The 27,492-nt window shown below is 36.8% G+C and overlaps 1 protein-coding gene across 2 annotated transcripts in view; it reads right to left on the bottom strand.

Annotated features, from left to right (window-relative positions):
* Nucleotides 1–27,492, bottom strand: part of Peli1 (pellino E3 ubiquitin protein ligase 1) — a 59,898-nt gene that overhangs the window by 11,332 nt on the left and 21,074 nt on the right. The window contains exons 1-2 of one of the 2 annotated variants that reach the window (XM_051200655.1): nt 14,906–14,940; nt 74–213 (exon numbers count right to left, since the gene is read on the bottom strand). In XM_051200655.1, the coding sequence (XP_051056612.1) occupies nt 74–144 (71 nt within the window). In that variant the 5' untranslated portion in view covers nt 145–213; nt 14,906–14,940. Of the gene's footprint in view, nt 1–73; nt 214–14,905; nt 14,941–27,492 lie in introns of those variants that run through there. The other variant, XM_051200654.1, reaches the window with a different exon arrangement.

Genomic DNA, 27,492 nt, shown 5'->3' with positions numbered 1-27,492 from the left:
AACAACAATTCTAACCTAGAGACCAAAATCACCACATCATGCTGTTTTATGTCTCACCATGCAGAGATCTTACCCTAAGACAATGAGTTCACCATATTTCACTGGGGCTTTGGAAGGATGGTTTTCTTGATCAGGAGAAAACATGAGCTTGGCTGTCTTTCTCAAATCTTTGTTCACTGGTCAGGAGCCTTGAGACACCTTTTGCATTATTTCCTAGAGAGAAACAGCTTTTGTTAATAACATGAACAATGATTCCAGTTTAAATAAAGACACTATTTTCCAACAGTCTTTATGAGCACATTATGCAAATCACATGAAATACACAGTATGGGGAGGGAGGGAGGTTTAGGGAACTGGGATCGATATGTAAAATAAGAAAAAAAAAAAGATAAAAAAGAAAAAAAGGTAAAAAAAGACACAGTATGTAATATTTCCCCCAATAATGGTTCTATATTTGATATAAACAGATCAAATGTATATCTGGCTGCCTGTCACTTTACAGAAAGTAGTTGTACATTTCCCTATTATTTCTACAAAGTATAATTAAAGACCTTGGATATAATAATATTTAAGAGATGGGGCTCGTAAGATGGCTCAGGTGGTAAAGGTGCTTGCCAGCAATTCTGAATGACCTGAGTTTGGTCTGGGACCCCATATGATTAAGGGAAAGCAGCAACTGCTGCAAACTGTTCTCTGACTACCACATGCACACCATGCACATGATAAAACATCTATCAATCATCCATCCATCCATCCATCCATCAATATCTATCTATCAATATCTATCACTATTTATCTATCTATCTATCCATCAATCAATCTATCTATGAATGAAGATATGAAAAACTGAGAGAGGCAGAACAACAGGGGCTTCGGGATCCAAGGAACAACATGTAGTGAATTCCCTGTGCTCTCTTTGCTAATATATGCCAGATGTGGAACAGAGGAAGTCAGCAACCTGGAAATATGAACTAGTATAGACAAAACAAACAAAAGCTTGTTATCCGTTTAAAGGAACAATAAAGTGGCAGCTTGGTAAGCTTTGACCATAACTGTTCTACTGTAGCCAAATTCTACCAAAACAGCCCCATTCTCACCAGTCAGCACTAGTGTGGAGCCTTGAGAGAGACAGAAAGTCCCAGGAGGATAGTGTTAGTGCAGGCTTAGGAAGAAGACAAGACTCTTCCTATGGTGGACAAGCACAATCACTCAACCCTGTGCCAGCAGTGGAGATGCATGGATGAAGCTCAGAGGTGCTCAACAGTAAGAAGGGTCCTCCCCACCTGCCAACAGAGGCTGAGTAGGGAACCTAGACTTTATCTGCTGTCAGTAACAGGAAGACACCCACTACCCTGACAAAGCAGTGTCAGGAAATGGCAGTGCAAACAGAAAGTTTAGATAACATACAGTCTCAAAACACACTGAAAATGTTAAGGTTTCAACATATCACTCCTACATATCAAGAACCAAAAGATTAAAAAAAAAAAAAAAAAAAATAGAAGAGGTAACCAACCGATGACAAACCCAAGACTTACCCAACAAAGTGTGGGATGCAGCCATGGTAAAACTCAGTAAGCAAGTACAAGCACATCTGGGACAGTGAGGGTAAAGGACAAAGTCTCGGCGGGCGGACAAACAGAAGGTACAAAGTGGAATGCTCTGAGCCAAGAAACACATTAAATCACAATAAAAAGCTTATTAGCCAGGCTGGACTAGAGTGGGACAGTCCCTTCTGGGTCTGTGGACTTCAGCAAAAGGTCTGACATTTGTGTCACTGGAACTCAAGAAGAGAAAGTGCAGACCTGACACAATACTCAAAGAAGCAATGTCTAAAGACAACAAATTTGGGGCAAGAAATAAAACTAAAGATTCAAGAAACTAAACAATCCTGTCTCAGTATAACCAAGATATCCACACCAAGATAAAAGTTCTAAAGTCTGAAGTCAAAGATCCTTAAAACAAACAAAAAGAAACTATTTTATCTATAGCAAAGAAGCTATTGGAATGACAGTGTACATGTCACCAGAAACCACACGATCCATAAAAAGTAGCTTAATATATTTTTAGAAATGATTTATTTATTGGAATTAAAATATAACAAATTACTCCCCCCAATTGTTCCCACACGTCCCCTTGCAACTCTCAAATTCATGGGCTCTGTTTCTCTAATTCTTGATATATATACATCACACACACACATATACACAACATTAGATATGTTGGAAATTGGCATTCTGCTGACCCCGCCCCCTAACGATGGGTGGGACACGCATGTCTGTTATGGGGGTTCTTAGGGACTCAGTACACATGTGTAAGCTCGACCTTTTAAGCAAGCATCTCTTTCCCTCCCTTCTCTTCTGTTCCCAGTGTTTCTATGCCTCTTTACCTCTTTTTTCTTCCCTTCCCCCTACTCCTCTTTCTAATAAACTTCTCACTCAAGCTGTCTGTCTGGAGTGTGTCCCTCCCTCGGTTACCCTCGCCTGCTATGGAACCTGCTATAGTCTCCCACGTGGTTCCCCACATGGGACACCCCACCCCTCTACCTTTATCCTAAAACCGTAACAAAGGAACAACATAATCCTAAACATATAAATAATAAAAAGCAACCTGTTTAGTCTATACAATGCTGTTTGTATGTAAGAAATATCAACAGAAAAATCTGTATCCAATAGAATCAGAGAGAAATAATCAAGACATTCTCAGTGGAGAAAAACTGAAAAAGAATTTGCCGGTGGTCCATCACAAAGTAATGACTAGAGGGAGTTCTTTCAACAGAAAGAACAGCTAACAGGGTAGCAAAAATATAGGTTAATAATAACAACAACAACAATAATAAACCTCTCCTTTTATATTTTCCAAATTATAGCATTAGTAAAGCATGGCTACTCCTAAAGTCTGAAACTATTATTTGAATGCCCATATTTGACTGACATAGTGTGTCACAGTGTTAGCCTGTGTTCTAGTTGCAGCTCTTTAAACAAAGCAATCTGTTTTCTCTATCTCTAAAAATGAAAAGACTAAAGTAAAATGAAAGAAATTTTGGAGCTGGAAAAAATATAAGCAAAGCAGCCATCTGGTCTGAGAATTTACAAGTAATGTTACACACCATATCATTCAGGAAAACTCTACAGCGGTGGTTCTCTGCCTCCCTAATGCTGCTGTGACCTTTTAGTACAGTTCCTTTATGTTGTGGTGACACCCAACCATGGCATTATTTTCATTTCTACTTTATAACTGTTAAGTCTGCTACTGTTGTAATATAAATATCTGATATGCAATGTGACCCCTTGAAAGGTTATTGAATTCTCAAAGGGGTCAAGACCCACAGGTTGAGAAGCAATGGTCTACAGACTATACAGCAAATCAACAAGTTTTTGCTTAGACAAGGAATTCAGGAATAAAAGCAAGCCTAGCATATGTCTCCCACTTTATATTTTTTTAGGATCATTGGACAAATTACCTGGGAAAAAAGTATTTTTTTTTTCAATCTTAATATGCTTTTGACCCCTTAGAAGTTCTGATTTTGAAAAAATTTTACCAGTGACTGTAAAGCTGCAGTCACATGAACAAGCTCAAACTCACCTTCTACTCCTATCTCTACTGTTCCAAAGCTCAAAGCAATTCAGTACCATCATTTACACACTTAAATGTGTGTAATTTTCTGAAATATAGCTAACAGGCAGGCATTGGCATTATTAAGCCACAGATAAAATGTGGTACAGCAGCTATTTCTCTTTCCCTGTGTTCTCACACACGTTGAATGATGGTTGTAATATAAGCTGCTAGAATCTTTACATGAAGGCCACTGTCTATGGGTCAGCATTTTTTTTTAACACAAGCCCAGTCGCTAGACAATACTTTGTATCACTTCCTTCAAATATTATCTATGTATTCTTAAACCTGAGTAAGGTATGCAATTCTTCAAAATAAATTCCTGAGTTATTCATTTGAATATCTGAAATGGATACACATACAAACATGTCTGAGCACCTCAGTTCTACTTGTTACCATTATGTTAGCAGGGCTGACACCATGAACGCAGTCCTATCCCAATGTGATCTAGCACTAAGGATTTGAAACAGTACCATTAATTCCAAGGCAGAAAACCATGTTAAGGATCTTGCTAAGATAATAAAGTTCTTTGCTGGCTCAGCTGCTGTACTAAGATCTGCTTAACTGTTGGAAATTATGCATGTTACTTTCAATGGGAGGAGCTAACTTTCCTGAGAAAATGAAAATAAAGCCATAAAATATTTTATAGTTTGACTGTTAAAAGTCTGTAGACATTTGTTCTATAAAATGCAGTAAAGGGTATTTGCTTTCATATTGCCTTCCCAACGACAGACTTTTTGTAATGTGAAGCTGTTGGTATCTCCTAAAGAAGGGAAACTGGAAAGATGGTCTTTGCCCATTAATATTATAGGTCTTTTTCCATTCACATTGGGTACAACCCTTTGCTTATCACCTACGAAACAGCTACTAATGCCTATTCTGAGAATCAGGACAAATACTAAGTCAGGAACAAAACAAGTGTGGGGGCTTTCACAGGTTTTTTTTTTTTTTTTTTTTTTTTTGATCACTTCTATTTTAGCAGGCAAGTAGGTAGGTATTAAAGTGGTGCTGAGACAAAGAATGTTTGAAAACATCATAATTCTTTATCAGGAAAGGATGTTGGGTGGATATATTGCCTCTGATGGGTAATATATTCTTCACCAGTGTTCCTCTGTGCATGATCCCAGCAGGATGACTCAAAAAGACTGCATAGGTAGACATGTGGTGGAGCCATCGTAGCAAACCAGTGTAGCTGATGACCAAAAGGGGTACTTTCAATCACCTCTGCTCTTATATCAGACTTAGTAAGCAGCTTTTTTAAACAAAAGAGAGCAAGTTAGGACCTCTGCTTTTTCAGCTCATTGTAGCAGTAGAGGAAAAGAAAGTCCACTGCCCCTTCCCAAATTAAAGGGTGCCACTGTGCACACTTCCACCCCCTTCTAGATTAACCAAATAACATGCTGACAGTCTTATTATCACAAGGGTCACTTACTGCATACTGACAGGAAAGCAATTAACACTTTCCCCAAAAGATGTCATTTGTTTCTCTCATCTTGGGTTTCTCAGCTTCAATACCACCAACACTTTGATACTGGCCTGTATCTAAGGAATTTCAGGAGCATCCCTAGAGGTCAGTAATACACATAATTATGATAATCTTAAAAAAAAAAGTCTCTATGGTTCTGGGCATGGTGGTGCGAGAGTGAAGGGCAGAAGGATGACTAGTTGGGAGCTAGAGTGGGCTACATGAGTGCCAAAACACAGAAAGCAAATAACAACCGACCGACCAACCAACCAAGCAACCAACCAAGCAACCAACCAACGTCTAACATCCCACTTCATACACGTGAGAATTACCTCTCAAATCTTGAACTAGGAATAAGAGAATTTATCCTAACAAAGGAAATTTCCCTATTTTGGTGTATTTTTTAGAACCTAGAAAGGTATTAAAGATATTTGCTTATTAACACAGAGATAACCACTGTCCCTGAAGTTTTTATATGAAGCTTTGTGCTAATACAGGGAATGGTTTTGAAGGTAGCTGTGTTTCAGTGTTTGATGAGAACCAATGGCTGAGTGAGAATCACAGAATCTCTTGTCTTGATAGATGTAAACCATCATTTCTAAGCATTTAAAATATTTTGACAGTGTCTCTTCAAATGTCTGAAGCAAAGGAAGTGGAGTTGAGGGACCACAAAATGAGTTCAAGGAATTGCTTCAGGCAGATAAGGAGGGAGCTTCTGGACCTAGACTCATGTTTGTAAAAATCAGAAGCAAACTTTGTTCAAAACTAATTATCAATTTGAATCATCTATGGGTTAAGGTCTATCTTGCACTTGCACAGAGTACTAATTAACAAAATCCTTTCACATAACATTTCGTTTGACCCTTAAAACAGCTATCTGAAAGAATATGAAAATCTACTAATTTCCATTTTCTAGATAAAGGAACTGAGCAGGTCAGCAAAGGTGATGGGTCATTTACGTTCAAACAGTTCTGGAAGAGCATGGACTAAAATCTACATATTAATTCAAGATATATCAACTTGTCTAATTTTTACCACAACTATACAAGAACAGTCATTCCCATTTTATAAAAGGAGAAAGGGAAGATCCCAGAGGGAAGGCAGTCTTACATTTTCTAATACCACTGCTAACACAGAGATAAGGTTGAATGGGCTAGGTCTCATCTTAAGAACCAAGACACCTCATTATGGTGTTACTCAGGAAACTAGAACGCATACTGTGTAAAACAAACTCCAAACAATTACAATTAGTGTAACCAGTGATGGGCATATAACTATAGTTAGTGTTTTCTGAGACCATCTGAACCTTTGTCACTTCCTCAAGCAATGTTCAGTGCATTTGCCAACCCTATTTCCTGGTAGTGACCACCAATAAGAACTTCAGTAAATGAAATGAACTTTGTATTTTTTTAAACAATGAGGGAAGAAAGGGACCCAAGAGAAAAGCAGGGTATCACACAAAAGCAAAATGTTTGGTACCATCAGAAAGAAAAATGTGTATTAGAAAAATGAGTCCAGACAGCGCAGGAAGAAAGTTCAAGTCAAGAAGAAACTGTAAGGCAGTCTTCCTGTGTGGGGGAAGCAGGGTCTGCTCAAATGTTCATCATACTGACCCCAAATCACTGTATTTCCTGTGTCACTGGAAAAAGGATTTTTAAAACTAGGAACTCAAATATGTTTATTGTCCTCTGTCTATTTCTAGCCTGTGTTCAGCAATTTTAGATTACCTAAATTGCTTAAGTGTATGTTTATCAAAAAGCAAGTTGGAAATTCCCCTAATAACTATTAAAGTAACAAAATTTTATAGAAAGCAGCAAGTTCAGTGGGACTAAGCAGCTATTCAGAACACAAGCACAGGAAAAGTGCAGGGAATTCTAGCTCCTAAGTCAACATACAACACTATTAGCCCTCCACTGCCACCCTTCATAATGGCTGATGGTGGGTTCTGATTCTGTGCCAACTACTGTTCTAAGTGGTTTACATGTATGAGAGTTACACTTCACAGTAGCTCAATTAACAGGTAAGAACAAACACTAAGTGACAGCTCACACTCCACCACTGTTAACTGCTGAAATATGATGTACTGAAGGACATGTGGGGGTTGCACTTGGAAAGTAATTTGAGCACTAAGTCAGAAACATCCCAACTCCGCATTACGGAGCACATACAACTAGAGTCTGTGTAACTGGTTCCATTGTCCTACCAGGCACAGTCTAAAAAATGAACTTCTATAACAAGAAATCATCATTTGAATTTTCTCAGTAAACTGATGAACTGTTAAAGTAGATTTTTATTGAACCGGTAATAAAATTCAAACTTGGGGAAAATGAATAAAATGGATTTCTTCCCAACAACTTCAAAACATTATCAACTGAAGAAACTAAAAAAAAAGCAGACTACACTTCAAGGAGTAAGGAATATTAATTTTAAATGGGCCATGATAAAAAGTACTACTAAATGACAATGCTGAGTAGTTAATTACTCCTAGAAATAGAATATTCTCTAGTCTTATTAATAAAACATTGAACAAAATCACATACATTTGCTTAGAAAAGCAAATTATGTAAGTGAGTTGAGAAATAGGCACAATGCAGTTTCTCTCAGCTATAAAGAATGAAGTGACATCCTCTACAGGATAATGCATGGCTCTGGAGCTCATGCTACATGAAATAAGCCACCCACCCTTTCTCTCATATATGGAACCTAGATTAAGAAGATACAATTATGAAAGTGGAAGGGAGGACTGGAGAGACAGCTCAGAGGTTAAGAGCACTGGCTCTTCCAGAGGTCCTGAGTTCAATTCTCAGCACCCACATGGTGGCTCAAAACATCTATAATGAGATCTGCTGCCCTCTTCTAGCCTGCAGGCATACATGCAGGCAGAACACTGTATGCATAATAAGTAAATAAATCTTAAAAAAAAAAAAAAAAGTAGAAGGAGAAAGACGGAGAAGAGGGATATGGGAGGGTGTAGATATGAGCAAAGTACATGATTATACATGCATGAAATGCCATAACAAAACCCATTATTTTTCACAAAGAAGATAGGCTAACAATAAAATAAAAATGGTTGGTGAGATGGCTTAGCAGATAAAGGTGCTTGTGGCACAAGCCTGGTAACCTGAGTTACCTACTTAAGTGTATAAGGAGAGAACTGACTTACAAATTGTTCTTTACAAACATGTCCCCCTATCACACACACACACACAAAGAGTACAACTATGTAAAATACATGCTTTTGTTCTAATTCCTTAATAAAAATTCCCTAAGATATGCTTAATTGCTCTCCATCATCAGCAACAGTGCTGATGATCTTCTCATCTAGACTAGAAAACCTTAAAAAAAAAAAAGAGCTCCTATTTGCCTATAAACTACATAAAATCCTCATCAAACACATTCAATGCATGTATGTAAGCTGCTCAACAAATCAAGCATGCCACGTAATAAAAAAAAAAAAAAAAGGAAAAGGCAACAGCAGTGTCAAAATATTTCCTCAAGGACCTTTACTAATTATGCAGGGGAAATACTAAGTACAAAGAGTGAGAAACCAATAGTTACTCCATGAACCAAATGACTAAGTTTAACACCGTCCATAAAAAGACATTGTGTTATCACTCATCATGATGATGCAATGAGGTATGTTGTGAAGAACCTCAATCAATCAAGAAACCACCAAGGAAACCCGAACTGACAGATCTACACAATAACTGTGAAAGTTTGTTACAAGTCTCCCAGTCACAAGAACTGTCATGGATTGGAGATTATTAAGATGCCAAAGTATTTGCAACATGGGATCATAAGCTGGATCCGTGCCACAAGAGACATATTGTTGGAAAGACTGGTGAAACAGTATGGTTTAGCTACACAAATAGTACTGCATCAATGTCAAGTTCTTGGTTTTGACAAATACATCTGGTTGTAGGAGTTGCTAACATTAGAGGGTTGCATGAATGGTATATGAATGAGCCTATATTAGTTTTCTAAACTATTTCAAGATAGGAAAAAATAAATAAAAAAGAAAAGAAACAAAGTAAGTTCCTTAAATACAAGGCATTTAAAAAGGAATTCAAGGGCTAGTGAAACTTTGCAGTAAGATTTCAATGCTTGGCCATGTGCTGGATTCACTTATCAAATGTACTTGCCTCCTCTCACAAAGCAACTTTATACAGGACCTGATTCAAATTTGGGCCTCAGTAAAATTACCAATAACTAAAAGTGATAGAATCTGGGGTATCATAAAATTATTCCAACTAGAATATTATTTAGCTGTTAAGGAAAACGAAATCCACAGATAAATGGGTGGAGCTAGAGAAAAAAAATCACCCTGATACCAAAAGACAAATGTTGCATGTTTTCTCTTATGTGCAGATGTTAGCTTTTTAAGTTTTAGATGTGTGGCTGTAATTAGAAAAACCACAGAGGAGCCAAGGTTCTCACCTTCAATCCCAGCACTTGGGAGGCAGAGGCAGAGGCAGGCGGATCTCTTTGAGTTCCAGGCCAGCCTGGTCAAAAAGCAACACAGAGAAACTCTGTCTTGAAAAAAATTAAAAAGAAAAGAAAGAAAAAGAAAACAAAAACCCACAGAGATTAAGGTACCCAGCATAAGACAGGAGGAGAGAGAGGACATTCCAAGGAAGGGGAAATTGAATATAGTATTATGGAGAGATAAGGGGAAACAGAACAGGAGCATTAAATAGGGTTGGGGATGGGAGAGCAGGGAAAAAGAGTATATGGGGAGAGACAACTAACACTAAAAGCCTTTGGGAAGACCACACAGTAGAAGCTTCCTTAAAAAAAAAAAAAAAAGAAAAGAAAAGAAAAAACAATGAAAAAAAAATATATGAAAAGAATCTAAATGGAGTCACCATAACAAGGGAGACAATGCCCCAACTAGACATCTTATGTCACCAGGTAAAACCACCAGCACCAAGAATGGTTTATATCTTGAGTCATTAGGCAAAAGGACTCTGTCAAACATCACAGGCTATCGCCAAGGCTATTGGTTGCTCCCTACAACCTGAGGTGAGGCCCTGTTGCTAATGACAATACTAACTTATGTCACTGAACACAGAGGTTGGGTTGGTGCCCAATTCGAAGCTTCACTCCTACTGATAACTAGCATTTGGTGCTAGAAGTTACTCTGAAAGCTACCAGATGAGAAAGGTACTCTATCCATTACCCAGCTACAAACCCCGTGACCTACAACAAGATAAACTGGCACTGTGGTGTTATGGGAGTAACCAATCACTTTTGATTGGATTTAAGGCCCAATGCTGAGATGGAACCCATGCCTGACACTGCTGAAGTACCCAAATACCTGAGACTTCACAGGTCATAAGCCAAGGGGAGACCTACTACTATTATTTTGTTAAAGGAAGACAGCAATAAACTACTCCTAATGACACACTGCTATACCCATAGATCAGTGCCTTGCTCAACCCTCACCAGAAGAGCTTCCTCTTGCAGTAAATGGGAAATAACACAGACACACAGACACCCATAATTCGGCAATGTGCAGGGAGTGGGAGACTCTGGAGCTCTTAGACCTAAATGGGATGTCATCATTAAACCCTCCACTAAAGGCTCAGGTACCTGTGTGAAGGAGGCAGAAAGACCATAAGAACCAGAGCCAAGAGATAAGTCCAAGAAAATTGTCTTCAAGACACAATAGTACTGAGGAACAAACAAATTCACAGGGACTGTGGCAGCATACACAAGATCTGTATAGCCGTGAGAGGGGAAAGTAGACATGGGGTCCCAACCCTAACCAAGAAGCCATTTGCAACTGTTACCTGCTGGCAAAGGGAAAATCAGTTTTCTCCAATGGAATGTCACTGGGTATATCAATCACACTCCAGTGCAGCCCCATGGCCAGGAGTAGCTGGCCAATAAACTGTGGTTTTTGTTTGTGACTTTTTTTTTTGGTCTTACTGGTTTTTGGGTTGTTTTGAATTTCATTTCGTGGTATTTATTTAAAGAGAGTGCACACACATAAAGTTGGATGGGTAAGGAGGTGGGAAGGATATGGGAGGAGTCAGGGGAAGGAAAAAACATAAAATGTTTTTGAATGAAAAATACAGCAATTTTTCAACTATAAATACTTAGTTGACTTATGGTGGCACTGTCTCATCACTTAAGATCTAACCATTTTCTGAGCTTTAACTGTGTTTCTTAGTACCTAAGCTAATGTTTATAATTAACTCTTTGTAGATAACTTTGATATCATATAAAAGTTCTAGTTTTCTAATACTCAATATTTAATACTGATTAAAACCATAATATATACTTTCTAAGACTAAAAAAATTTTCTACATTTAGTTTTAAGATGAATAATATATGTGTGTGTGTTTGATGTTTTTTCAATAGAGGACTATCAGATAAGTTTGCACATGTTTTTACTATTTTTAGAGAAGTTAACTTTTTAGGTATTTGCTTTTTCAAAATGTCTTAGTATGCTTCATTCAAAAAGAATGAGAAGAAAATTTTAGTTGAATTTCTAATTACAAATGAAATAACTTTTTTTTTCATAGAAGGTAGTGCTTAATAAAGAGAAGCCATTACTAATACAATTATTGCTACTCTCAACAATGACAGTTTAATCCTACAGCTTCATTTCCTTTTTGGTTCTTGCAAAGTGCTCAGGAGTAGCAGGTGATCTCTCTCTGGAAAAATCATACTGTGTTCTCCAGAAACTTTTAACAGTAATTTAGAGACACTGTGTGGGATGTTAAGAACATCTATTTAAAAAAAAAAAAAAAAAAAGTGAACATTTAAAATTACTTAGTATAACAAATATTCCTATTTAACCCTTTTTATTAGGTAAATAAATACATATATCTAAGTTACTTAGGTGATTTTCTTTTTTCTTTCACCTGGCTATTGTTACATTATCGCATTACAAATATCCCAAATAACTAAATTATGTTCAACTTTCCAATTTCTGTCATAGCCATTTTTTAATACAAGAGATTGCTTATGGAAAAATCTATGACCATACATGCCAATGTCCAGATCAGACCTAGTTCCTTTTGATTATACTTCTTCAATTCTTTTCTCTTTGGGTAAAAACAGAGCACTGCTGGGAAATGAGGAATGCTACTTTTTAGTGGAAAGATTCCCTATAATTAATAATCAGCTCAAACATTATTCAATCTCTTCTTACCCTAATCATAAGAATAATTGGAATAGTCTGATAGAAGCACCACTTAATCCCTGGAAAGCACAGCTAACCAATGTACAATGACAGCCGCACTATTCTAGCTACTAAGTCATTTTCTTCAGAGAACAACGTAATTCTCAAACTCAAAAGGAAAAAAGATTAATAACATTAGGTTTTACAACCTGTGGAAAACTAAGACCGTAGGTTAAAATAAGAACAGCTTTGCATTTTCTGTTGGTGTATAATCAACAGGGCATAAACACCTGTAGTTAGGAGTTTAACAGCTAAATCCTAAGAACACAGAAACGTTGGATTTGAGATTTATCCAATCTTTGTCCTAAGACAGAAGGAAATCTAATCATATACAACACAATTCTAAAGCTAAATATGGAAAAATGCAAAGTAAAAGCAGTCTGATTATACTGCAGATTACTAACTTTTGCAGTCTTACCTTTACCCAAAGCCACAGAGCTCCCACCTTTTTATTCTGTCACTATCACCACACACTAGCCCACCTTCTTTCTCACCAGAGGGTCAATTCGAGATAGTATGAAAGCGTCTGCCATGGCACTGGGAGCCACACACTGCCGTGCAGTGCTGTGCCGTCTGCTCAGTGTTCTTTCACTGAAGTGCCTCAGAATGTGTGGGTGGGCCTGCGTTACACAAAGTAGGTAAACATTCTACACAAGTCGAGCTTCTATTGGCTAAACTGAGAACTCTCTTCTCTACCTCCTCCCTAAGACAGTATGTGGCCCAAAAGGGAAGAATCGGAAGAGGAAGTAGGGAAGAATTTTTAACACAGGCTTAACAGCAAATTATAGAATAAAGCACTTCAAAAGAAAAGTATCCTACGTCTTAAAAAGCCACTCAAATTAACTATGTACAAGCTCCGGAAATGCTAAAATATAACTAAGATATGGAATTGTTAGTTCATGATAGTAAAATAGATTATTTTAATAGATTTAATATATAATCAAAGACTCCATTTAAATAAAACAAAATCGATAAAATTCGTATGTACAAAGTATCCATTAAGTACTATGAACTGAATTTGATCCCCACTCCCCAAAATCTGGTCACACATAAAATCAGGTGAACATTTAATCATATTTGCAACTGATAATAACTGCAGTTCCAGGGTATCTAACCTTGCTCTGGCTTCTGAGGACACAAGGCATGCAATGTGGTGTTGACATACATGGAGACAAAACACCCTCGCACATAAAAGAAAAATAAGGAAGTTGTTTTAGTGGCACCAAGTATCCAGCCCTACTAATTCTACCAATGCCCCCAAAGTAATGCTGGTACTCAAGGTTAACAGCCAGTATGGAAAAGGCTCACTAGTTTAACATCTTAAAATGTAAATTATGCTATATTGAATAGCAGTGCCATTAACTAATGATGCTTGGTTCCAAAGTCAGTAAGTGCTCTTATTGGTATTAATTAGGATCAAAGTCCTGCCTGGAATAGTTTATCTTTCTTAAAAACTCATAAATAATTTTGATGGCTCTATGTTTATCTGAGAAGTCTTCCCTCACCGTGTGCCCACAAAACACAGCTGATGCCTATCGTATTTCAGACTGTACTGTTGTTACAGCCACTAGCGCCCTGGCACACAGGGAGCTACCCTTCTCTCAGAGCTAACAAGTTTCTATCTATTCTTTCCAGCATTCCCTAACTGCGTCAATATGTCCCCAAACTGCCCTTCAGTAAATCTTCTTAACATTTCTTATGCTCCTGATGGCAGTAGGACCACTTAGGACACAGTGACATAAATCTACTCAGGGATCTTGCTTATGTCTAGTATAAATATACCCTGGCCCTAAAACTCACTTAAGACAATCTCAATATATGCTAGGATCTTGCTATCCAAGGGCCCTATTTTGTCATGTTATTCTAGGCTGAGGATTGCTCATGAAACCGGACATGACAGGTTTAACACTCATACCAAACAGAATGTAGTTGTAGCTGTCTGTATCTAATGCCATAACAAAACCTAAGGACCTGGCTGTCACTCTTTAAATCAACATATCAACTTTCTTAATGTTTGGAAGTATATTTCTTGCTTATTCCTAAGGCAACCAACTTATCAAACAGCCTATATATTATGTTATCATTTCTACTTCAATGAAAAGAAACAAAAGTATAAAAATTTCTTACATATTTCAGGCTACATTTATATCAAGTGATCTCAGGAAATTCATTTTTCTTAAAGAGCTATGAGAAGATACTAAAGACAAATTTACAACAAACTGTTTTTAGAGTAGATCAAAGACACATATCCATAAGAGAAAATGGTTACAATTAAATTTCTAGACTTTTCTTCCCCAGTTTAAGTTCTGACTGCTTAAACAAAACATTTTTGATTTTGACATGTGCTTTTATTTATAACGATGTTTGATTAATGTCATGAAAGCCAGCCAAACATAAAAACAAAACCATAACCAAACCTTTAAGTAGCTTTCTTGGCTGCTGAGAATTGGTTACTAAGCATTGGCAAATGGACCTAAATCCCAACAACCTTTCTTTAGTATTTAAACATCTGGCTTGGATTATGGGAACTTCCATTTCCTTGCCTTACTCCTTACTATGACTACAAGCTCAAGGACCAACGATAAGCCTTTAAAACCATGATCCTTCACAAGTTAACCAAATCAAGGTACACTTACCTCACAATTTCTATGTCAGTTTCAGGTGTTTCTTTCTTTAACTGTTCTTTTTCTTATGTGCTGTAACTTAGGCTTTGGCTTCACCTTTGGACACAGCTGTCCTTTGAGAACTTGCTTCTCTAATGATCTATGCATTCTTGCAAGGTTATAGTCAAGGGCTCATTCCTTATAGTACCCGTACCTCTAACCACACCCTAAGCAGGTGTGTAAATTATTTCTTCCTTTAGTCTCACCTTCCTGGTGATGCTTTGGTCATGTTCCTCACCAGTCATAATACAATTCATTTAGATGGCATCTGCCATTCTATAGTAAGGTTTTTTTGTTTGTTTGTTTTTAGAAAACACGGATATGCCCAGTTTACTTGCCAAATCAATGTAACTCCAATCTGAAAAAATAGGTTCCATTTGCTAACGAAGCATAATCTTCCAGATTAAGAACAATAAAAAGAAAAAAAAAATCACATGTGAAATTGTATTTTGAAGCTGAAAAGAATTTTAATGAATCTACCATTCCATTTGTTTCTTTCAAATCTGCTCTTTTATGGATGAGACAAGTACAGGTGCATATGCACAAGCTTAAGTTAATTTGGTGAAGGTTTGAAAGCTAAGAACTGAAACTAACCAACAGAACTCTGATTCTCATGTCAGAACTCATTTGGAGGCAATATCCCAAACACTAAAGAACGAAGCCATCAGCCAACAAGCAGCTATAATGTACTATTTGCACTGGACAGTGAAATCTTCAGTACTGATCTTTACTATATTTGTTACATTTTTTAAAGGTTTAGTTTTTATTTTATGTGTTTGCCTGCATTTATGCATGTATGTACACTGTCTGCATGCCTGGTGCCCAAAGAGGCCAGAAGAGGGTGTCAGAGCCCCAGGAAGTGGAGTGACAGACTGTTGTGAACCACCATATGACTACTGGGAAACAAACACAGGTCCTCTGTAAGAGCAGTAGGGACTCTTAGCTGACAAGCTACCTTCTCAGTCTAATTTGTTTTAATTTTTATATCATAAAGGGAAAATAGGAAATTAAGACAAAACCTTGATGACAGGCACCATGGAGACTTGTTTGTTTTTTTTTTTTTTTCTTTATATGGACATGTAGGGGTTAGGAGTGGGCGTGTGCTTGCAAAGGTCAATGATTGGGGGGATGTTCTTCTATGTATATGTTTCTCTTATTGGTTGATGAATAAAACAATGTGGCCAACAGAGGCAGGGAGATAGGTGGGACTAGGACATGAGGAGAATTCTGGCAAGAGTAGGCAGAGTCATGTGAGGCACCAAAGAAGTTAGAGGTCTGGACCCTTCTCAGGTAAGATAAGACCACATGGAAATACTTAGATTAATAGAAATGGGTTAATAATTACGACAGAGCTAGCCAATAAGAAGCCCAAGCATTGGCCAACAGTTTTATAATTAAGATAATGTCCATGTTGGTTGGTTGGTAAGTGGATTGTCCGAATGTGTGTGTGCCTCTCTCTCTCCATATGTGATACAAATAGGAGATGGGAATGATGGTTAAAGGGTTATTTGTTTCACATGATGCAAATGTTTTAAAATTTCAACGATAGTTCACACAAATCTAAATGAACACTCTAAGTAGGTAAATTGAAAAGTATGTAAATTATACCTCAATAATGCTGTGAGAGGAACAGGTTAACACATAAAGCACTAGAATAAAAGATGCTGTCAGCACTCACTTGGAATTTAAAACTTGATCTTACACAACTTTAGATCTTACATAAACTTAAATTCTAGACACTGTACACCTACTTGAGTCAGTAGAATGGAGGGAAACTAATCATATGAACACCAACATAGGTTTACATTTTCACAGATGAAGCTGAATTTCCCAATTTTACTTTTTTTTTTTTTTTCCTTCCCTTTTCTGAGACAGGGTTTCCCTGTATAGCCCTGGCTAACAAATTGAGAGATCCATCTGCCTCTGCCTCCCTAAGTGCTGGGATTAAAGGTGTGCACCACCACAGCCTGGTTTCAATTCTAGTTTTTATATCAAAAATCATGAAATTCAGCTTGGAATTTTAGATCTTACATCTTTTTCTCCATGTAGCTTTCACTGCAGAGATGAGCTTGTATTACATGCTTTTGCTGGTATCATATATAACCTTTAATTTTGTTTGACATCAACTAATTCCTGATAATAACTGGGTATTCAACAAATTTAATTTTAACACTATGTGTACCCAATGAAGCACAAGTTAAAGGTCTCAGTCTTGGAATACTATTCCCAATTCTGTCACCTAGACATTAAGATACAAACTGTAACCTCAGCATGGAAAGAAGCTTGGGCAACAGGATTACAAGCTCTAGGTCCGTCTTTGGTATACAGTGAGACTGTCACAGATGGGAAAGCTGTAGTTCTGACCTATGGATATAAAGAGAGGGGCTTTTTCCCCTTTCTTGGGTCCCATAATTTATTAGTACAGTTTACAGAGGAACTCACAAAACAAAACAAAAGAAAAATACTTCATGTATGTTTTCTAGTCTACTATAAAGGATATAAGTTAGGGACAGCCACTTGGGGGGGGGGGAATGAAATAAAATAGTATCACTTCATGCAGTCAAATGGAAGGGCAAGGCATTTAAAGTAATAGTATACAAGAGAGCTTTCATGCCCTCTCCAGGCATGCCACTTGTGTTTTGAATAGGAATGGCACCTATAGACTCATGTGCTTGATGCTTGGCCTATATATAGGAAGGGGCACTATTGGGTGTGGCCTTGTTGGGGGAAGTAGATTACTGTGGGAGCAGGCTTTGAGGCCTTATATGCCATGCCCTACTTGGGACTCAGTTCACTTCCTGTTGCCTGTGGATCAAGATGTAGAACTCTCAGCTACCTCTCTAGAACCATGTCTGCCTGAATGCTATCTTGCTTCCTGCCATGATGATAATGGACTAAATTTCTGAAACTGTAAGCTGTCCTCAATTAAATGTTTTCCTTTATAAGTATTGCTGTGGTCATGGTGTCTCTTCACAGCAATAGAAACCCTAACTAAAACAGCACTCCCAGTGCCCAGATGTATTCACTAATCAAAACACTCAACCTTACCCGACTTTACCCTGGCTTCTCATTTGGGTCAGTAGTGAGACAATGTTCTACTTTGTAGTCACTGGGTGACCAGTCCTATCCTGAGGCTATTCTGAGATATTCAAGTGCATATATTCAAGAATGATTTAAAAGGGACTCATATTATGAATAACAAAAGCTACTACCAGGAATTCCAGGGGTTTTTAGCTTATTCCTGTGTGGCATAAACATTAAACATAATTCTGAAGCCATCTATAGTAATAGTATCAAATTAGGTTTAATATTCAAATAAATAGCTCAATATAAAACCATGGTCAATATTATTATTTGACCTAATTCCCACCCCTCTTTTAAAGTAGGTTTATTAAGAAAAAGTGAAGCAAACTCCTGGGTTTGGTAGAGTTGCCAAGGAAGGGGTAGAATCAATCTTACTTTTAAAAGATTATATCAAACCACAGATCTCATATTAAATCCAAAGCACAAACAACAGATCTGTAAACTACTTAGCCACCTATCTACCTTACTAATAGTCTAATTTGGCTAAATCACTAAAAGTCAAAGTCCTCTGATAATTAGTATTTTTAGGTCACTAGACAACCATTCTTTACCACTGGAAGAAAAGAAATCAACTTTTTTTTCTAATATTCCAGGTTAGCACTTTCCAATAAACTCTTATTATGATTTCTATTAACAATTCTGGCTTCTCTGTCCACTTTAATTAGCCTGGGTGTTAGAGCAATGTCGAAATTACAAAATGTAGCACCTACAGTGTCCATTAATGCATTTATTAACCCCAAAATTCTATTTACTGTAAAACTAGAAGCTGCAAGAATATTCAAACTAAAGCAAAAAAGAAAGTTGGCATGGTTATGAAAAAGAGCATATATCAATCAGCCAAAGCCAAATCAGTAAAAGATAGTATTTAAACAATTTATTATGTAATTTATTTATTGTACAGAGGGGCACCTGTGTAATAGAGCATGCGTGGAGGACAGAGGACAACTTGAAGAGTCAATTCTTTCCTTCCAACATGTAGGTTCTGGGGACAGAACTCAAGTCTTGAGGCTTAGTAGAAGCACCTTTATCCACTAAGCCATCTTGCCCAGCCCCAGATCAATATTCCTTAATATTAAATACTATATGATATCAAACAAAAGTGTTACAATTTAGCTGCAAGAGGTTCCAGAGAAAGCTTCATTTTTAAGAGGGGTATTTGAGTGGAACCTTAGGAGACAGACTGGATTCTTGTAAGTGGAGTAAAGCACTTTTAAGTGGAAGAAACAACTGCATCAAGACAAAAAAGATACAGGGAAAGAAAAAACATTTGTGTGTGTTCCGGCAAGGTAAATCATTAGGTTCCTTGGAGTGAAGACTTGGTTAGACCAACAAAAACCAAGTAGAAATCACAGGCCATGTCTTTGCATGATTGGAGACATCAGTAACACACACACAAGTGTAATAAGTGAGTTTATTCTTGAAGGGAAAAGCGGCTACTATTGTGAGCTCTAGGAATCAGAACAAAGACAGAATGTCACCCAATCAAAAGCTTTTGACTAAGGTTTCAGACAGAGCAAACTTACATAGCAGGTATTAAAAACTCTGTATGTTAAAATTAATCTTTACAGCTATCATGACAGATAAGGAAATTAGGCTAATAATTTACTCAAGTTAACTTATAAAGTAGGTGGCAAAAGTTGAAGACTAGATTCAAGTATATTCTGTACCATTCTACACTGCATGAATTAACAAACCTAGCAAGCTACTAAAACCAAAAAAAAAAAAAAAAAAAAAAAGATGTAAAGTAACAATACCTAAGAAACAAAACAAAGAACCCATAAATTGAAACTTTAAGTCTGTTCAATATTGATTGTGCCAAACTGGTTTTTGGTTCTTGCCAGTTTTGAGAGCAGCTATCTGATGGAGGGAAAAACACGCTACATGTACAGTCAGACAGAATGGATGACAGAAGCTGTGAGCTAAATCACAAAAGGCAGTTCATATCTAGGTCCTAGGAACCATGAGAAATTGATCAAGCATGTGCTTACAGAGATGGGAAAGAGGAAGTAGTTTGGGACAAAACTAAATTAATATCAACAATTAATCAATTTTAAAATCTTCAAGACAAAATATAAAACCCTATGTGAAAAAATTCAAGCACAAGCAACATGTGTAACAATTACGATTCTCCTTTATACCCTGACAACCAAGACCTTAAAAATATATCCTTATAAGTATGTTAATTCCTGAAAGCCTGCTTAATATTTTTGCTGCTACTTATTAAATAACAAACAGAGAATGGGAAGAAGGCACCAAATCCATCAAATTCTAAGCCATTGAGACCTTATGTGAAAACTTCTCAGAGGCATGGTTCTACACAAAACTTGGACCACTGTACTGCAGAGAAGATCATGACCCAGGTTTTTAATACCAATGAATGTGACTTAAATCAGAATGTCTTCTGGGAAATATTGTTGCATTACAAATTATATTCCTTAAGTTAGGTGTGATGGTACATGTGTTTAATTTCAGCACTTGTAAGGCTCGGAGGTAAGTGAATCCCTGAGTTTTGAGGCCAACCTGGTCTACAAAGTGAGTTTCTCTACAAAGAGAAATCCTGCCTCTCCAGCCCCCACCCCCACAAGAAATTAAAAAAAGAACAAAAAACAAAAAAAAAAAAAAAAAAAAAACAAACATTATATATATAGCTGTCTGATCCTCCCAACACTTCCTAGAGCCCTGACCCTGTCACTGTAATTCTGCTCATTTTTTCTTGTAAAGGGGTTATTGTACTTGAAGATATCATTAGCCTGGGAGGCCTAGACTTGCTTCAGGTAATATCTGAAAGGTGAAATTAAGCTTTAACTGTACAGCTAGGAATGAGCACTAAACAGCAATATCAATTTCTTGTTTACAAACAAGTTCTCCACCTTAGCTTATAATTTGGGCATGAATTACATGAATTTCATTCATACAATTTAGTCACCATTTATAGTCTAGATATCTGAAAAGAGTAAACTCTAAGTTCCCTCTTAGTAGTTTTTGCTCAAACCAAGATTTGATAAATACCAATCAGCTTTCTTCACTCCCAAATCAAATAATATATTTATATCAAAACTTAGATACAAGGAGGTGGGTGGAGTGATATTTAAAGCCCAGATAAACCATGCTACTTATTCTAAGATTCAGGTGAGCTCAGTAAATATTCCCAGAGTGCCTACTATGGTCAGTACTTTTAACCGATTAATGTGAAATGCTCTTACCATCTATGAGCTACCAAAATTAGGTAAAACAGTTTTTATCATAGAATTTTTCTGTGATTTCCTGTTTTTAGCTATATAATAATGGCCTTCAAAGTGAGCAGTCTTTAAGCAAACAGATTTGAAAACATGTTCTTAAAAGCGTGATGGTTTTACTTGCCCATCAATATTTCTCCTTTCATGCCAGCACCAAAGTCAATTCTTTTTTCTTAATGGCTCTCAAATTCTTTCCTAAAATTTTATATTTTAACCTGAGTTAAAAATTTAATTGAGTTACTGTGACATCTGTATTAAGTTTATAAATGCATACTTTGATCCGTGCTTACCTACTTTTTGCATTAATTATGCATTCTTGGCCTTTTTACTAGAATTTTACTACAGAATATATAATAGTATGTTTAAACTTTAATTTTAAAGTATATTTAAAATTTATATCTTGTCATCTTTAGCAGCAATCTCTTAATATTTTCAAAACTCATCTAAACACCGAGTTTAAATAAGTTTATCTGATTATTTTCCTAATAGAATACAAGATCTTAATTACCACACTGACCCCCTCTCTGAAGGAAAGAAACAAGGAAATAAAATCTGTAAGTTTTGATGTTTTTAAACTTTTCATCACAGGTTAGTTGTATGCTTACTGTGCCAAGAATCTACAAGGACAAAGAGCACAGCTTCCTATTTATTCCAGTGAAATCAATTAGGTTATTCACACATTTAGTGAATACTTGCCAAAGCCTTCCCTTTTTTGGTATCAATAAAAAGCAGTCTTTTTTTTTTTTTTTTTTTTTAAAGTTAGTATATTTTGAAAAAAAGCCAGGGTTCTTAAATTCAGTGTTACTTCGCAACTCTTGCTTTATTTTATGTGGGTGGAGGAAAGAAATCAAGACATCTAGAACAAAATGTGAAGTCAAGGGAAATTTTTAGACAGCAATAAATTGTAAAAACCATTAACTTATAGTCAGAACAACATTCTGCAAAGAAACATAAATGGAAAACTTTTATATGTCCTGGCAATGCAAAAATACTAGGTGCAGAATGCCATTAATGTAGAGATCTTATTTGTTTAAATCTATTTGGCTCTTTCCAACTCAGTAAGTTACAACTGTAATATGTTTAGACAGTTTTTATCTAACTGTTCTTAATGACTATAAAAATGGTTGTATCTGGAGACTTCAATTTTTAACACTTGATGAAATAATAGTTTATAGTGGTAGTAAAAGTGCTCTTTATCAATGTCTATAAAATTCCCAACACTAAGCACTTAAGTATCTATAAGGGACTATTTCAGAAAGCCTACTTCAAAGAAACCATCCAAACTGTAAAACGCAAGACCTATCCAAACACTAACGGATACACTCATGACCCTGAATACACAAGACAGTAGCTGTTAGTATTGCTGATCCACACACAGCAGTAGGAATCTTCAACCTACCATACATGTATAACCACTTTTCATCTGAGAAATTTTCATGACTCCAGGTAACTGGGCATACAAATCAAATATTTACTAATAACAAATAAAATAATTTAAAAACAATTCTTTGGTATACACATAACTTATCATTCATTAAAAATGAAGAAAGTCTGAATGCAGTAAGTTGGTTGCACTGATATTTACACAGAGAATTAATTGTTAGCTAAATATCTGACTGAGGTGTAAAGCAGCTCCAATGTTCCCAGAGTTGATGACATTTTTATAATCACCAATGCCGAGAAAACCTCTGCATAAACACAAGGTACAAAATGGCAAAAGTCTATTTAGGTCTTTTCAGAAACTGTTAGAAAATTCTCAGTTATAATTTCCTTGAATAGGTTATCTAAGGTATTTGTTTTTATGGAATCTCCTATCCCATGGACTGCATTCATTTAACGTAGCCAGCCACAAGTTTTGGGCTCATTTAACAGTACTGGAGCAGGCCTTTTTGGTTTGGGTTGTTTTTGTTTTTCAGGACAGCATCTCAATATGGAGCCCTGGCTTTGGCCTGGAAAGCATAGCCTATCTCTACCTTCCAAGTGCTGGGAATAAAAGGCATGGACTATGTCTGGCTCATGAGGCAGGCTTTAAATCCAATCAGAAAGTGGTTAGTTACTTCCATAACAACTGTGTCACTATTACACTTACCTTACCAGGTCAGTTACTACTGTAGCTCTCAGAAGACTTTTCTCCCTTTGTAGCATGCATAGAAACCTTCTAGCACCACTAAAGCTAGTCAGTGGGGAATGAAGCCTCCAGGTTGGTACTAGCTTGTTTTCTGCCCTGACTCATTTCTCCAGCAATAGGGTCTTAACACCAACTTCTAGAGAGTAACAGAACAATAGCAATAGCCCGTTATGTCTGAGGGCAGTATGAGACCCCACTGAGCCTTTTGTTTGACAGCCTATAATGTCAGCAGAGGCATTTTCATTGTAGATAGCAATTAACACAGAAATCCTCAACCAGTTACTATGCAGAGGATAAGAAACGGGAGTGCTCGGCTCTATGTGGGATATTTATAACACATCCTCTCCTGCCAAGGTACATGGAAGAGGGAGTAGAAAGAATTTAAGATATACTGTTGGGAAACAGTATTTCCCAGACACGATAGGACCATTGTAAAACATGAACTTACTGTGCCTATGACTCATGTACAAGGCCTGCACAAGATCAAGCCAGCCAAAATCCCACACAGATTGGGAGGGGTTCATGAATTCCCACCCCTGTCTGAGGAGCTACTGACAATGGATGGCTGCTGAGGGGAGGGAGTCAGTTTTTTTTAGGATTCAGACATGTTCCTATAAATGATTTCAGTGGGTATAGAAGGGAGGGAGGGAAGAAGAGAGGGACGGACAGACAGACATGTGAGGTTGGTAGGGAAAAGTAGTGGCTGGGAGGAATAAGGGTAGATTTTAGTCAAACACATTATATAAAAATTTTTAATGACTAGAAACAATGCTGGTAGCATTATTTGAGTCTTGGGTAGAGGAGAATGATGCTACTCCAATTTATAAAAAAATCAATGTATTTCCATCCCCCTTGATCCTGTTATAAATTGAGCTTTCTATTACAATAGTCTTTAACTAATACAAAAACTATTTCAAGCATGTTTATTTTCCTTAGAGTAAACATATTAGGTCATAGAATTCCATTCAAAAAAAAAACATTTTTCTTCACAGATGATTCTGTGTCTGCCCTCCCTTCAAAGCCATGGGGTTTTATATTTTATGCCTCATATTATCAATAAAAAGGTTTTGTTTTTCCTACAGAGGGGTAAAAATCTGACAATTCAAAAAGAAAGTAACAAGTAATAGGAGGTAGAGATGGGGTAACCCATCTAGCTATGTTGTAGACAGTAAACAGGTATGTTTTTACTTATAGTTTACACAAGAGCCAGTGACTAAAGCTTACAAAATTAAGTAAATTCAATAATATACAAAGACACCAAAGTACTAACATCAAAGTTCCATTTAAGAAGCAGCTGGTAAAAAGTAGAATTCACAAAAAAAAAAAAAACTCCTCAAAAGTTAAAATGTCTTAGACAAAAAAGAAAGAACAGGCAAACCATTGCATAACTTCAAGAGATAACAGTTAATCATAAAATAAAATCTTTGATTAAATGCACACTGTGATTATGACTTGTTACTGAGTGGCCAAGATGCCTTGAAAATGGATAGCAAAAAGCTTGACAAAGTAAATCACAACTGAAGTCACTGTGGTGACACTGTGAACTACGTATGCACTCATACTTTCTGGGCACTTGGTGATTTAAACTAAGAAGAGAAAAAGCAAACAATGCACACAGAATAAGATGGGATTGTAGAGTATATTGTGCTTCCCAGATCACACCAAAGAGAGATTTCACATGTCCATTTTAGAGCTGCTACATCTGAAAGCACCAGGTGTGCATCCCTGAGCCAAACACAACACTTCTCTTCACAGTGAGGCCATTAATATGGAAGCTCAAGTTATTACTTGAGAAGAAGAAGAAAAAAAAATAAGTGGTAATAAAGGAGCCCCGGAGCCAGACTGTCTGTCTGACTGTTGACACCTACATCTAGTTTCTGTTAAGACTTAGACTAGCTTCCACTGAGCATCGAGTTCCTTACTTGTAAACTTGAGATAATAATAACTGGCATATTTGTACCCTATATCATAAACGCCAAGTGTCAGAATTTTACATGTTGATTCCTTCGTGCTTAATTATGTTCTTAGATGAATAATAAGAAGTAGTACTATTGGTTATTTTGTACAAGAGAAACCAAGGCCCATTATTAGTTCATTTAATTGCTCGAGGCCACAAAACTAAAAAAGTGACATTTAGGAAAGTTGGGAGAGTTCACTGGTTGCTCTTCCAGAGGATCCAGGTTCTTTTCCTAGCATCACATAACAGTTCACAACTGTCTGGAACTCTAGCTCATGAAGACTTGATTCTGTCTTCTGATTTCTGTGAGTAATGCATACACATGGTACACAGACACACATGCAGGCAAAACACTCATACACATCAATTTTTTAAGTGACATTTAGGACTCAATCATGAGAAATTTTAGTTGAGAACCTATATATGCAACAATTATATACTATAATATTAACTATTCAAAGTATTGTTATATTAAACACCTAAAATACAATAGTAGCACAACACAGCTTAATGATTAGTGCTTTGACAGTTTCTATTTACTAGAATATTTATACTGCCAGTTTTTAAAAATAATTAATATGGAAAGTATTTTCTGCTGAAAAGAATTACTTGAAAAGGGAGAAATGCTGGAAATTCTTATGGTTCCTAAGCATGGGAACTTAAGATGCTTTTGAAATACCCATGGGAGGAGTCAGAAACAAATACATATATAACTCTGGAGACTAGAAGAAAGAGATGGCTGGCACATAAAACCAAAAATCTTATATAAGCCGGGCAATGGTGGTGCAAGCCTTTAATCACAGCACTCAGAAGGCGCCCTTGTGGCTAATAAGAACTTCCACTTAAACTTTAACAAAAGCTTAAAAAAGGGTTTTACAAACAAAAGAACAGGGACAAGCAGGTTTCTTGGTAGCAGCATTTTTCTCGGTTGGACTCTGCTTTGTGAGAGACAAGCAGATATTTGCACGGCTCCTTTAAGGGAGGATTCCTAACAGCATAAGCGGCAAAAAACTGCACGGCTTTTAAGAAACTCTGATAACAATTCATTGGTGTATATGAGAGCTGGCAATGGCAGTGACCACATCTCCAAGCCGGCAACATGCTGCTGGATGGCAGCGCAGACCAAGGCAGTGAGCACAGCTCTCAGTGCTGGCGGTAAAATAGCCACCACCATCTTTGGATAGACCGCGGCTAACAAAGCTATGGCTTTCATTTTAGCAATGTTGTTGTTTACCAGATAAAAGACTCGTGGCCAGAAAAAGATAAAGATTTACAGTAAAGACAGATTCACATTAAACAAAAGCACCAAAGGTTGACAATGTGTTCTAAAATATATGTAGGCTTGGGAGAGAAAAGAAAATGTTTTTTTTTTTTGTTTGTTTGTTTGTTTGGTTTTTTTTTTGTTTTGTTTTGTTTTTATAACCAAGTCCATTTAAATGAAAACAAACATTTATAGACAATATTTGGGAATTTGGGCGTCGTTCTTTCCAAACTACATAAAATAGTTTTAAAAATACAGCGAGGAGTTGGGTGTGGTGGCACATGCCTTTAATCCCAGCACTCGGGAGACACAGGCAAGCAGATTTCCAAGTAAACCTGGTATGCAGAGTAAATTCCAGGACAGATAAGAGTTACACAGAAAAACCCTGTCTCAAAAAATAAAAAAATAGAAGTAGAAAAAACAGAGTAATAAAAAGGCCACATAAAGATGGGAAGCACAAAAAGAGTATGGATACTGTATGCTGTTCTGTTATCTTTGTATCATTTGACTGCTGAGGAAATAACAACTGTTAAAACAAATGCTGCTGGAGCAATCCAATTTATATATTTTAAAGATGCTTTGACTCAAAAATTTAAGTCTAAGGACAAGTTACTGGGGAAAAGGATTTCTATTTTTGTTTCCACAGAAAATGAAAAGCTGTGGATTCCTTCCAGACTAATGTGGTTTGATCAAGCCAGACCCCTTGAAACAGAGTCACAGGTGATCCAATATTCAAAACAGCTGGGACATAGCAGCCTTGCAGACTACAGCCAGGATTTCTGCATCTTCTTAGGATACCCATGACAGCACCCCTACCAACAGGAAGCAGTTTGGAAAGAACGATGCCAAAATTCCCAAATATTGTTTATAAATGTTTGTTTTCATTTAAATGGG

The sequence above is a fragment of the Phodopus roborovskii genome, unplaced genomic scaffold (assembly GCF_943737965.1).
Source record: "Phodopus roborovskii unplaced genomic scaffold, PHOROB, whole genome shotgun sequence".
NCBI lineage: Eukaryota > Metazoa > Chordata > Mammalia > Rodentia > Cricetidae > Phodopus > Phodopus roborovskii.
The sequence above is the reverse complement of the archived record's forward strand: the minus strand, read 5'-3'. Positions and strand labels throughout refer to the sequence as shown.